At 39.5% G+C, this 13,386-nt stretch overlaps 1 protein-coding gene across 1 annotated transcript in view; it reads right to left on the reverse strand.

Annotated features, from left to right (window-relative positions):
* Positions 1–13,386, reverse strand: part of LOC149460868 (uncharacterized) — a 193,161-nt gene that overhangs the window by 170,799 nt on the left and 8,976 nt on the right. Inside the window, exon 3 of the mRNA XM_089679120.1 lies at positions 5,204–5,356. Within this exon, the coding sequence (XP_089535246.1) occupies positions 5,204–5,356 (153 nt within the window). The remainder of the gene's footprint in view (positions 1–5,203; positions 5,357–13,386) is intronic.

Genomic DNA, 13,386 nt, shown 5'->3' on the forward strand with positions numbered 1-13,386 from the left:
AGTGTATTAATATTAGTATTAATATTATTAATATTAATAGTATTAATATTAGTGTATTAGTATTAGTAGAGTGTGTCTATGCTGATGACACTCAAATTTACCTCTCCACCCCTCACCTCACCCCCACATTCTCCGCCCGCATCACTCACCTCCTAAACGACATCTCTGACTGGATGTAGCTCCATTTCCTCAAGCTTAACCTCTCCAAAACTGAGCTTCTCGTCTTTCCCCCTCCCCGCGCCCCACCCTATCCATCACTACCAACAACACCACCATCAATCCCGCCCTGCAAGCCAAAGCCCTTGGCGTCATTCTGGACTCAAACCTTTCCTTCCAACCTCATGTCAAATCGCTTACAAACACATGCAGGCTCCACCTTTGCAACATCGCCAAGATACGTTACTTCCTTACCCCAGACACCACTAAACTACTCGTACACTCCCTGATTATCTCACGCCTTGACTACTGCAACTCCCTCCTCACCAGCCTACCCCAGTACAGGCTCTCCCTGCTTCAGACCATCCTGAACTCAGCGGCTAGACTCATCTACCTCACAAACCGCTCCACCGCTGCCACCCCCCTCTGCCTGTCCCTTTACTGGCTCCCTATTTCCCAACGCATCACATTCAAACTACTAACCCTGACCTACAAAGCCATTCACAACACTGCCCCTAACTACCTCACCAACCTGATTCCCAAGTACCACCCTACCCGTACCCTTTGCTCTTTACAGGACCTCCTTCTATCTTGCTCCCTGGTCTCCTCCTCCCACGCACGACTGCAAGACTTCTCCAGGTCCTCCCCCATCCTCTGGAACTCACTACCCCAATCCATCGACTGTCACCTTCCCTCCTCACTTTCAGGTGCTCCCTGAAAACCCACCTCTTCAGGGAAGCCTACCCCACCCTCACCTAACAGCCGTTCTCCTTCATTCCTCCTACCACTCCATCCCCCACAGCTACTTCCTCCTGTACCACTATCCCCTCCCTCCTAGACTGTAAGCTCGAAAGAGTAGGGACCTCTAACCCCTTGTGTGCTGTTTGTTGTTGCTGTACTGTTTCATGTATTGTCCCCCCCTCTATTGTACAGCACTTAGCAAACCCTTTGGCGCTATATAAACTCAATGTAATAATAATAATAATAATAATTAGGGGAGGGGAAGGGCTGGGTGCTGCACACTGAAAGTTATTTTTTTACATTAATACAGAGAATGCCTTAGGATAAACAACCTTCTACCTTTACAATCAACTTAACTATGTCAGCGCCCTGAGGTCCTATTTATTTTTAATGGCACCCCAGCACACTTAGGGAATGCACATGCACTGCAGCAGGCCATAATGCACTCTTAAGGACTGTGGTATGATGCACTGCGCATCTGATTTTTTTTTTTGGTTCATTAAACACAATTCACCATGGCACCAAGGTGTGAATGGGTCCTAATGCTTGCCATGTATTAAAAACTGACCAAACCGTAATTATTTTGGGCATAAGATTCTCATTGTTCCATTTGTAAGAAAAAATGCAGTTGAAATAAATTTAAAAAGGGACAGTTGATACCTGGTTGGCCCCTGGTTCTGTTCCTTCCTTAACCAATCTGGGGCAACTATACTGGGGATCGTAGGAGGCTAAAATCATGTCAAATTCAAGTACATAAAGCAGTTGTATTTAAAGTAGTTGTAAACCTTTACATATATCCAGTGAAGTGGTTAGGCTCAGGTGATACCAAGAGATCACATCCTCCTACACAGCTTGTACCTGTTTATCTGGACCAATTTTGGCTGTAGAGCCTTCTAAAATACCCAGATCAAGGGTTTTTCTCAGCTCCAGCATGCAGGAAGTGGGGATCTGATATCATACACACTACAGAGCTAGGGTACAGAGCTCCAGTGAAACCTGAAACCTCAGTGTGAGAAGAGACCCACCCCCTCTACACACTGAAATAAGGAAATACACAGAGTTGAGGCTGTCAGTCACCTGCAGTGTTTTGGAGATATCTTCAGGGAGGTGTTGTGTCAGCATAGAGTCTTATCAGTGACTCAGGCAGATAGCAGAGAGAAAAGATCAATGGAACCACACTCTGTGCTTTGGTTTGAGACTAGTACACACTATAGAAGGATGTTATTTGTTCATTTTTCATGTCTGAGGTTGCCAACCACTTTAAAATAAATCTAATGCTATTTTTGCCAAATTTATAACTGCATCCAATGGTGTTTTTGATATCTGTTTGGACTTCAGGTTCAAATATTTCAATCTATCAAAAATAAATAAATAAATAATAACTAAAATACTTTCCAGAGCAAATTCTGCAAATGCTAGTTTCTTGGCTGTCATGCTCAGTACTTCAATATCTGAGTCACTAACCCAGAAAAAGTAGGCTGATAAGGAATTATTTTCCTGATCTGAACCCTCCAGGTCATTTGCTTAGAAAGTACTACAGCCAGAGAGTGAAAATAACAGCCATGTAACTATTATTTTCAGAAGAAGGTCTGCAATGGTAGTCTCAAATTTCTCTTAGGAATGGCTTACTTATAAAAAATGGTTTTGTTCTTAATTAAATAAAATGCACTAAAAAGGGTGAAAATAAATTATCCAATACAGAGGATTCTAAATTTACATTATCAACTACCTTTGAAGAATGTTCAACATATTTTGTATTAGAATTAACAAAATATAAAAAGTAGATATGAGCTAACAAAGAGTGACTGTCAATATGACTGTAATCACCGTGGAAGAACATGCAAAATAATTAGGGATAACCATAACAAAAAATGCATGAAAATTAATTTTGTAAAGATCAATAAAAACGCAATAAACCAAATATATCATAAGGCGTGAACCCAACCTAAATCTAACTCTTAAGCAAGCCATACATTAAGCAATTTTCTTTCCCACAACCATAGGTTGCAGGAAACAAAATTGCTTGATTTCCCATCAACACATTCAGTGTTAATGGGAGACTCCCACACGTGATGCTTTTGCATTCTGACAGCGGGAGGTTTCCCAGCCATCAGAATTCAATAATCATTGCCAGCAGCTATAGCTTCCGGCAGTGACCGGAAAAAAAAAAAACTACAGGCTGATTGTACTGAAGTCATCGAGCGATCGACTTTGGTACAACCAGCCTGCCCATACATGGATTGTGGACTTTTAGCAGGGACTGGACGAATTTTGATCCTTCTATGGGCCAGCTTTAAAGTCCAACTCCAGACACAAGAAAAAAAATTATCATTGTATTGAAGCTCCTCTGCAAGGGTTAGCTGCCTCTTGAGTATATCCTTACAGGGATATAGAGTAATACATTACACCTGTACCTGTAGGCACTTAATATCTATGTGACTGTTCCTACAAAGCCTCTTCTCTAAGGTGTGGCCGGACACAGTCACATGTCTGCCTTCTTCAAGTACAATGCAAGGTTAATAGCCTTGCATTGTATGTGATGAAACTGAGGGACCGCCCACAGCCTGTAGTGTCAGGAAGGAGAGGAGAGCAACAAAGTGAAAGATTACATTATCTTCAGCTCCCCCTAAACCTGACAAGCATTTTACCCTTGCAGTGCGAGGGGGCTCTACTAAAGGTTTTTTTCTCTCTCCATTCTAGAATTGGGCTCAGAGTGGATACAAAATCAATTATTTTTTAAAAAAAAATCTAAAAAAATCGGATTTTTTTTATTTAAATCAGATTTTTTTGAATAAAATGCTTTTTGAGGAAAATATATTACCATCCAAAGGTTATTCCATCATGAAATAAAGATTAGTTTTTTAATTTTGTAGAATAAGGCTGTATATGTTTAATTGTTTTGGTAAATAAATTCCATTAATCCATTCACAATGTCATGCTCTTCCAGAGGTTTTTATAAGAGTATTGGGCAGTTTCTCTGCCTACAAGATATTATCACAGATGCTTGGTTTACTTTTGCAGTTCTCAAAACTGAATTTGACTCAGCGGAGATCACATGCCTCTTCTTCACAGCAAAAATGTTATAACATGAACAGAGTTAAGAAAAAGACCTTAATCCTAACTTCTACAAACCTATGAATACAGAATCAACCCCTTCAGTGCTAAGTTTCAAGACGTTCAGTGAATAGAATAGAAACAATATTTTTCTGATTGTTTGGAGTGGAATAGATCTGCACTAGAAGAAAGTGAAACTAAGTGTGAGGAGGAAGGGGCTGACAGTCTAAGTTTCTTAAAATATATATATTTTGTTTAGCCAAATTAGTTAACAAACATGAATGTTTGTTTAAGCAAATAACATATGCTGGAATGTTATTGTTTCAGTTGAATAAATCTATTTAAATTGTTATTATTAAGGTAATGATTATTTTTCTCCTTCCTAAGTACAACAGAAAAGTTGTCCAAATATGAATGATTAACCTATTAAACTGGGGATAAAAAAACTAATATGAAAAGTTGTTATTCTAAAAATCTTCATCTACTTGCATATTAAAGTTATACCAGCAATAATTAGTCTTTATGTAGAAAACTATGATTTAAATCAAGCCTTACTGACTAGTGATTTAAATCGTGATTTAAATCAGTTTGATTTAAATCAAATCCACCCTGATTGGGCTTTAGAGCAAACCTAATCCCTGACATCAATATTATAATGCTAAAATAATATTATCACATCTAAAAATGTACTATCAACCACAGACAGCCACTTATATCACATCCAAGGTTTCCAAGCAAAGCCCCCAAAATGTGTGATCAAAATACTGAGCTGAAATTTAACAGCCAAAATCTACTGACAGCTCAATACCTACACTCATCATGGCTATACAGTATTGTCTCAGTTGACTTTTTTTAATAAAAAGTTACTGTCCATTCTTCAGTATTCTGTTGAATGTTCAACACTCATAGAAGCTGAGATCTGATTGGTTGCTGATTTCATCCACTATTTATACAATAATAACTTGCAAAAAGATAATTTTACCTTGTATATTGATATTCGGAAACTACCAGGCTTATGAGCAAGTTAGCTCACAGAGTAAATCAATGTATGATTTAGACTTTAGAAATAATTTAGACTGATATTCAGTCTGAGTAACTACAATAAATACATGAAACACACAGATTATGTGATTTATACACATAAAATCAATTTATATTCTACCACTGTGTGTATACTTTTAGTCTAAATTTCACTTTTTACTTGCAGTTTATTATCTTTAGGACATTTGCAGGAACACATTGGGAAACTCACCACCAGTTTCTGATCATTTCCTGAAGACCTCCTACTTGAGCCATGTGACTGGAATTCGTTGGCGCTATCCCCTCTTAATAGCTGCTTTCCATGATTCCCTGGGCCAGTGGAAAGGTGAGGGCCTGCTGTGGACCTGCGTACAGGCTTTCCAGCCTTGTAAAAGACAAACACAAGCATGACTGTAAAAACAAGAAACATCAGAGACACTGCCAAGGTTTTATAGTAAGAATTTGCCAAAATATAACCCCTCAAGGAAAGAAGATCAAATAAGACCACAGGCTGGCTCTATGCTACATGCCTTATAACAGAAAACAAAGAAGCATTGCATAATCCACATGTGTTACTAGGAAGGTGTAGAAATGTGCCATTAAAAACTGGTGTTATTAACTTTTCTAAACCTGTAATACACACAAGAATTAAAGTGTCCGTTTCTGACTTTTTCCTTAATTAGTTGCAGGAAAATCTGTACTTTTGTCTTCACATTCATTTAGCAGTCAGGCTTGAACTCTTTCTACAGCCAACAGAGGTAAAGAGCTATACTATACTATATTAGGATTGATTTACTAGAGAGTGTAAAATCTTGTGCAGTTCTGCACAGAAAACAATCAGCTTCCAGGTTTTTTTTGTCAAAGCTTAATTGAACAAACTGAAATTAGAAGCTGATTGGCTACCACGCACTGGGGCACCAGATTAAGAATTCTCCAGTTTTAGTAAATTATCCCCATTGTGTACTGAACAGAATTCTGTGTTTCTCCCGATGTTATTTTTTACAAACACATTGGCCATTTTCAAGGGAATAACAATAAAATGCACAATGCAATACCCATATCAAATTCCAAACAGCTAAGACACCATGCTGGAAAGTCCATCGAACAAGCTGCAGCCATGTAATGTTGTCAGACTTTAAGATGTGACTATATTTGATGTTTCCACATATTTCTGCACTCCAAGTAAAGGATAGGTTTTGCCCATAGAGGGAGTTTAATAGCACGTTTCAATAACTACAGACCTGAAAAATCATTGTACACTGCAAACTATTAAATGCATTGTGTATTATTATAGAGAAAAAATATAACTTAAAGCGGAGCTTCACTCTGTCAATCAACACTCACTATTTTTAATCCTTATGCTGCTAGCATTAGCAAAAATATATCAGATTTATTGGTTTTAAACTTGTTTTTTTACATTTCTTCAGTTACTTCCTGGTTTTTCACCTAAGGAAATTATTTCACATATCCCAGGAGTCTTCAGGAGGGGAGGAGGAGGTTTTCTCAGCTAAACAAACCCTCCTGCCTGTATGCCTGAGCTAAGGGCAGATGATTCCAGGAAGTATATGCCACATAAATCATCTGCCCTTACTAAAGATGGCCACAACCATTAATGCTAGGGGGTGTTTTACAAAGTGATTTCTCAGCAAAATTAAGCAAGAGACATGGATAGATGGGCGAGTTTGCTGTGAATAATAAGAATGAATTAAATTGTGTTTTTGGTTTGTGGTGCTAGAATGCAGTGTAGTTTGGCTTTAAGGTTATGAACTGCTAACAAATAAATGTGTTTTTTCTTTGAGTATGAGTGGCTTCTGCTATGTTCAGGCAGTAGCTATCCAGTGACACTCATGTCCATTGTACAATTATAATAGGAGAATATGAATAGAAGTGATCGCAGTAGGAAAGCTTGCAAGCACGACACGTTCAGTGCCAAGTGCAGCACTCTAATTAGTGAGCAGTTCCGGTCTGACAAGAAGGCCTTAACCTTCTTTGGGAATAATGAGCCAGGCAATGTTTGAAGCTTAAAAATAAGCTGCATAGAACAAGAAGGGTGCTGAGAACTATTTTAAAATGTGCTAAACCAACAGATACAGGTGACCGAACATTGAACCGTACACTTGGCAAGGGAAAGCAAAGCTCTGGGGGTAGAAAAGGGTCACTGGGGCTTTGTTGCTTTTTTTGTTTATGAAACAAGTGGCACAATCTGACCGACTGTAGCACCGAGTAGTTAGTTATGTGCAACAAATTAGAGATGAATGCAAAACTGGCTCATCGTTAATAAAAATGAAAGTAAGGCAAGCCCATATTCATATGGAAGGGCACTGAGAGGACTGAAAAGTGCAGACTGCAGCTGTGGAGTTATTTAAGTAAAATCTAATTATATTTAACAGACTGGGAGATCTAAGGACCAAGACTACAGACAGCAGAATTATCTGCCTGTTCAAAGCAATTACATGAGGGCAAGATTACACAACACAGCATAGGAGATGTATGTCATTTACAAGTATTTAATCATATATAGAAGGAAATGTAATGAATATGAAAGCTGAGAAAATTACCATTTCTATTTCATCTGCAAATTCATTACTATGATGATCATCTATATTAACAGGGGAGCCTGGAGCTCCACAACATGGTACAGGGATTTAATGTGTAATTTATTTTATATATATGTAAAAACAATGAGACAAAGATAAATCATTTCAGAACTTTTTCCACCTTTAATGTGACCTATAAACTGTACAAATCAATTGAAAAACAAACTGAAATCTTTTAGGGGGGAAGTAAACTAAAATAATGTGGTTGCAGAAGTGTGCACATCCTCTTATAACTGGGGATGTAGCTGTGAATTAAGCAATGACATTAAAAATCATGTTAAATAGGAGTCAGTACACACCTGCCATCATTTAAAGAGCCTCTGATTAACCCCAAATAAAAGTTCAGCTGTTCTAGTAGTTCTTTCCTGACATTTTCTTAGTCACATCCTACAGCGAAAGCCATGGTCTGCAGAGAGCTTCCAAAGCATTAGAGCAGGGGTGGGAAACTGTGGCCCTCCAGCTGTTGTAGAACTACAAGTCCCATGAGGCATTGCATAACTGGCAGTTACAAGCATGACTCCCAAAAGCAGAGGCATGATGGGACTTGTAGTTCACCAACAGCTGGAGGGCCACAGTTGCCCACCCCTGCATTAGAGGGATCTCATTGTAAAAGGTATCAGTCAGGAGAAGGGTACAAAAGAATTTCCAAGGCATTAGATATACCATGGAACACAGTGAAGACAGTCATCATCAAGTGCAGAAAATATGGTGCAACAGTGACATTACCAAGAACTGGATGTCCCTCCAAAATGGATGAAAAGACAAGAAGAAAACTGGTCTGGGAGGTTGCCAAGAGACATACAGCAACATTAAAGGAGCTGCAAGAATATCTGGCAAGTATTGGCTGTGTGGTACATGTGACAACAATCTCCCGTATTCTTCATATATCTGGGCTATGGGGTAGAGTGGGAAGACAGCAGCCTTTTTTTATGAAGAAAAACATCCAAGCCCGGCTAAATTTTGCAAAAACACATCTGAAGTCTCCCAAAAGTATGTGGGAAAATGTGTTATGGTCTGATGAAACCAAGGTTGAACTTTTTGATCATAATTCCAAATGATATGTTTGGAGCAAAACCAACACTACACAGCACCTAAAGAACACCATACCCACAGTGAAGCATGGTGGTGGCAGCATCATGCTTTGGGGCTGTTTTTCTTCAGCTGGAACTGGGGCCTTAGTCAAGGTAGAGAGAATTATGAACAGTTCCAAATACCAGTCAATATTGGCACAAAACCTCCAGGCTTCTGCTAGAAAGCTGAACATGAAGAGGAACTTCATCTGTCAGCATGACAACGACCCTAAGCATACATCAAAATCAACAAAGGAATGGCTTCACAATAAGAAGATGAAAGTTTGGGAATGGAACAGCCAGAGCCCAGACCTGAATCTGATCAAAAATCTGTGGGGTGATCTGAAGAGGGCTGTGCACAGGAGATGCCCTCACAATCTGACAGATTTGGACTGTTCTTGCAAGGAAGAGTGGGCAAATATTGCCAAGTCAAGATGTGCCATGCTGATAGACTCATACCCAAAAAGACTGAGTGCTGTAATAAAATCAAAAGGTGCTTCAACAAAGTATCAGTTTAAGGGTATGCGCACTTATGCAACCATATTATTTTAGTTCTTTATTTTTACTTCCCTCAACCTAAAATATTTCAGCTTGTTGTTCAACTGAGTTGTACAGTTTATATTAAAGGTGGAAAAAGTTCTGAAATGATTTATCTTATCTTTGTCTTATTTTTTTACATCTCAGAAACCTGACATTTTAATAGGGGTGTGTAGACTTGTTATAGCCACTGTGTATATATCTACACACACACATACACACACACTATGTTGTCAAAAGTATTAGGATGACTGCCTTTACATGAACATTAATGGCATCCCAGTCTTAGTCCGTAGGGTTCAATATTTAGTTGGCCCACCCTTTGCAGCTATAACAGCGTCAACTCTTCTGGTAACGCTGTCCACAAAGTTTAGGAGTGTGTCTATGGGAATGCTTGACCATTCTTCCAGAAGTGCATTTGTGAGGTCAGGCACTGATGTCGGACAAGAAAGCCTGGCTTGCAGTTCCTACTCTAATTCATCCCAAAAGTGTTCTATTGGGTTGAGGTCAGGACTCTGTGCAGGCCAGTCAAGTTCCTCCACCCCAAACTCGCTCATCCATGTCTTTATGGACCTTGCTTTGTGCACTGATGCGCAGTCATGTTGGCACAGGAAGGGGCCATCCCCAAACAGTTTCCACAAAGTTGGGAGCATGAAATTGTCCAAAATGTCTTGGCATGCTGACACCTTAAGAGTTCCCTTCACTAGAACTAAGGCACCAAGCCCAGCCCCTGAAAAACAAAATAAAAATAATAAATAATGGCTGTATCTAGGACAAATCAGCACAATGCCAGGGGTGCTTGGGCAGTGGGTTTTTACATATTTTCTTTTCTTTATTATGGTCAGTACTAAAATGCAGCCTGAGCTAAATTTTGTGCATTGGTGTACTCTGCAGCTCACCGAATCTGAATGGCCTGCCTAATGCAACGTGTGCCTCAACGCTGTATAGTGTAAATGAGCCCTTAGTCAGGTAACTATGAAAAATTATATATATTAATATTTCTGACTCTCTTTTTGAGTGCTCAGGTGGAGCTTTAGACTTCTTTTCACGTGGTTACTTATATCTATTTACCCCACTGTGGAAAAACTGTCTCTATTAGTTCGCTTTGAATTTTACATCTACAAAACTCGAGTTATTATCTGATAATTCCTTTTATATGAATCCTCCAGGATGGTTCAATAGAGAGAGATAGCTCTGCCCACCAGCTGAAAACACAAGATCAGTGAGTTTAAAAGGCTCCCACTTGTGGGCTAGCAAACCCACTACTGGGCTCCCTTTGGCATTTTGTGCTGTAGTGAATAGGTCTAAATGAGAAGGTACCCACTTTTTGATTAGTGATACTAAAGCGAAAACATTTTTTACCTTAATGCATTCCTTGCATTAAGGTAAAAAACGTTTTCTATTTCTCTGCCCCCTCCCTGTGTGAAGGGGAAGAGAGGGGAGAATAGATGCAGCCATGCACAGCGCTGGATCTGTTCTCCCCTCTCTTCCCCTTCACACAGGGAGGGGGCAGAGAAATAGAAAATGTTGGAGTGGCTCCATAGACACACATCTCGGGAGCATGCAGATACTGAGTGACCTGCTATGGGGACACACAAAGAAGAGGAGAAGAAAATATCGAGGAGGAGGAGCCAAGAAGAAGGGGCAATACCACTGCACAGACCAGGTGAGTATAACATTTTTGTTATTTTAATTTTTTTTTTTTTTACTTCAGTAAAACTTTAAGAGCTGAAACACCAGATGCAGGGCTTATTTTTTTTTGTCTGAGTTGGTTCCGACTCAATAAATCTTAGGTGACATTTTATTATGCTTTCCTCCTAGCCCAGACAATTTAGATACAGAACCATCATAATGTTGTCTGACAGCACCAGTATGTGTTTTTTCATGAAATGCCAAAGCGTTCCTCCCACCACTTGAAGTTCAATGTTATTTGTGAAGCTAGCACGACATTCCTCGACCACCTTTTCAGGCTAGAAATCTTCAATATTTTTTCTTCTATGAAGAAAATCTTCTGTATGGTTGAATCTTTGCGCACAAATCCGACCACCCAATTGAGGATCCACCTCAAGTCTTGAAGAAGATTTCTGGTCTTTGGGAGATTCTTTGCTACCTTTTTTGGAGATGGTGCAAAAAGTAGGTAGTCATCTAAATATGGAATGATGTCAGTCGCTTAGTTTCTTAAAATTGCCATCACTTCTGACATTATCAAATTATCAAATGTGCAAATTTTCTGTGCTGAGGCTAGTCTGAAGAATAGAGCCTAGAAGTGAGACTGAAGCTTAGCAACTGGCAGCAGGGTATCCCAGTGTCAATTTTCTTTCCCTTTGCCAAAGGCCAACTTTTTTCTTGTTTCTAACTTGTTTCTAGGACTCATGCACACAAGGTCTAAAAAAAACACACCTCTTTTACATGAGCTTGGCATTGTTTATTCCAGCCTGTAAAAGCACCTCTATGTTATCCTATGTGTCCATGTACACACAGGAATTTACAGGTGTATTAGAAGGAGGGGCATTTACATTTGCTTGCTTCAGTTTCCCTGTCCTCAGAAGCTTATAAAGTCCCGATAAAAGTTCTTCAACTTCCTCAAAATCTGACAATTGAGTCTTATCGGAGTCTTCCTCGCCTTCCTGATGCTTATGCAGGTCCTGCTGCCTGCAGAACCAACTGAAGAGCAAGACTAAAACATGAAGGTAATTTAATGCCATATGCATGAAGTAACAGGCATCCTCAATTTTGTCAAGACATTGGGGATGGTCTGTCTTACGTTCTGGCCTGTAAGACAGCAACGGGCTAAGGAGGCAGGTGGGGGGATGGGGTGACAATGCAGGGTGACTCTAAATTGCTCCAATTTCCAAACAACACCCCTACTGACCAATACCACAGAGAGGGTCTTACCACTGTGGTTCTGATGCCTTAGGTTTCTCTATGGTAGAACTCAAGGTGCAGCAGAGGAGATCTACACAGGCTAACATCCACCAATCCTGCATGATCACTGATCACTTTAGATGACAATTTGTGGTCCAGGTTCTGATTTTGGTCTTGAGCTTGCCAAAAAGAGAGGGTCTGCCACCTGCTCCTATTTACAGAGATGCATGGGCACTGCCATTGTCACTTCCAGGTTTCCTCCAAACCCGTTCACGCCCAGGCACACTGGAAGGGAGTTAGCTATAAACACCTTTGTGCTCCAGGCTGGACAGGTCAGCATAACTGCTAGTGTGAGAATACTGCATACATCGCTTCCAGGCACCTTCATCCTCAACCCCAACGTGCACCAAAAGTGCATCATTGGCCCATGTTACTAGGTTCTACCAAAAGCTACAAAAAATAAAATTCATGTAACCCAAAACCATATAAAAAAAAAAAAGATCATTTTAAGACCCCCTGCCCATTGCTCTAGTTGTTCCAAACCTTGCCATTGATACTTCTTCCTAAGAACTTGGTCTGAATATAAATGTGTCAAAAATATGAGGCATGTGAAATAAAGGAAAAATCTCTCATAAGCATATTACTGTAATATCCATTTAAAACATAATGCAACCATTTCAAAGATCCCATCCCCCAAACTAATATTTCACATCTTAGAGGAGACTAGTGGGCTAAGCTCCAAGTTGTCTTTTAATATATTTTGGGGATTCCAATGGTGAGCTCTTCCTGCTCCTCCTAGCTAAATTTTAACCCACCTTAAGCTGCTCTCACCAACTAGGGAGAATGAAATCCTCTTGTAAGAGCCACATCATGGCTTACCCAAGTTCAAATACCTCACCATCACTGCCCCTGCCAAATACTGAAATGTCAGTTTTAACCAGACGGACTTTAATAAAGGCCATTTTCTAACATTTAGAGTTAAAACATGCACATATTTATTTTTTGAAGAAATAAAAATGTATGTAGAAACTTTCATTCATTAGTAACAAATTTTCTGGAGTCAGTAAAAAATACATTTATGGGGTCTGAGGTCTAGTTTATATTGTGTTCAGAACCATAGCACATTTCTCTCTGTCTCCCCTACGTTTGAGATCAAAATAACATCTCCAAACCCCATCATACATTTTTACCAAGGCAGAAACAGAATTATTTATCTTGGGGATTTTCTATTAAGAAAAGTGCATACTGTAACCAATTTGTAATGAACTGTGTAAAAATGCAAACACAATGGTTTAGACTCCTCAGGGTCTCAGGGCAAACATTATGCAGTGCCATTCATGAATCAA

This window comes from Staurois parvus, unplaced genomic scaffold (assembly GCF_062004578.1).
Source record: "Staurois parvus isolate SC_StPar_1 unplaced genomic scaffold, SC_StPar_1.0 ptg000218l, whole genome shotgun sequence".
In the NCBI taxonomy this organism is placed as follows: domain Eukaryota; kingdom Metazoa; phylum Chordata; class Amphibia; order Anura; family Ranidae; genus Staurois; species Staurois parvus.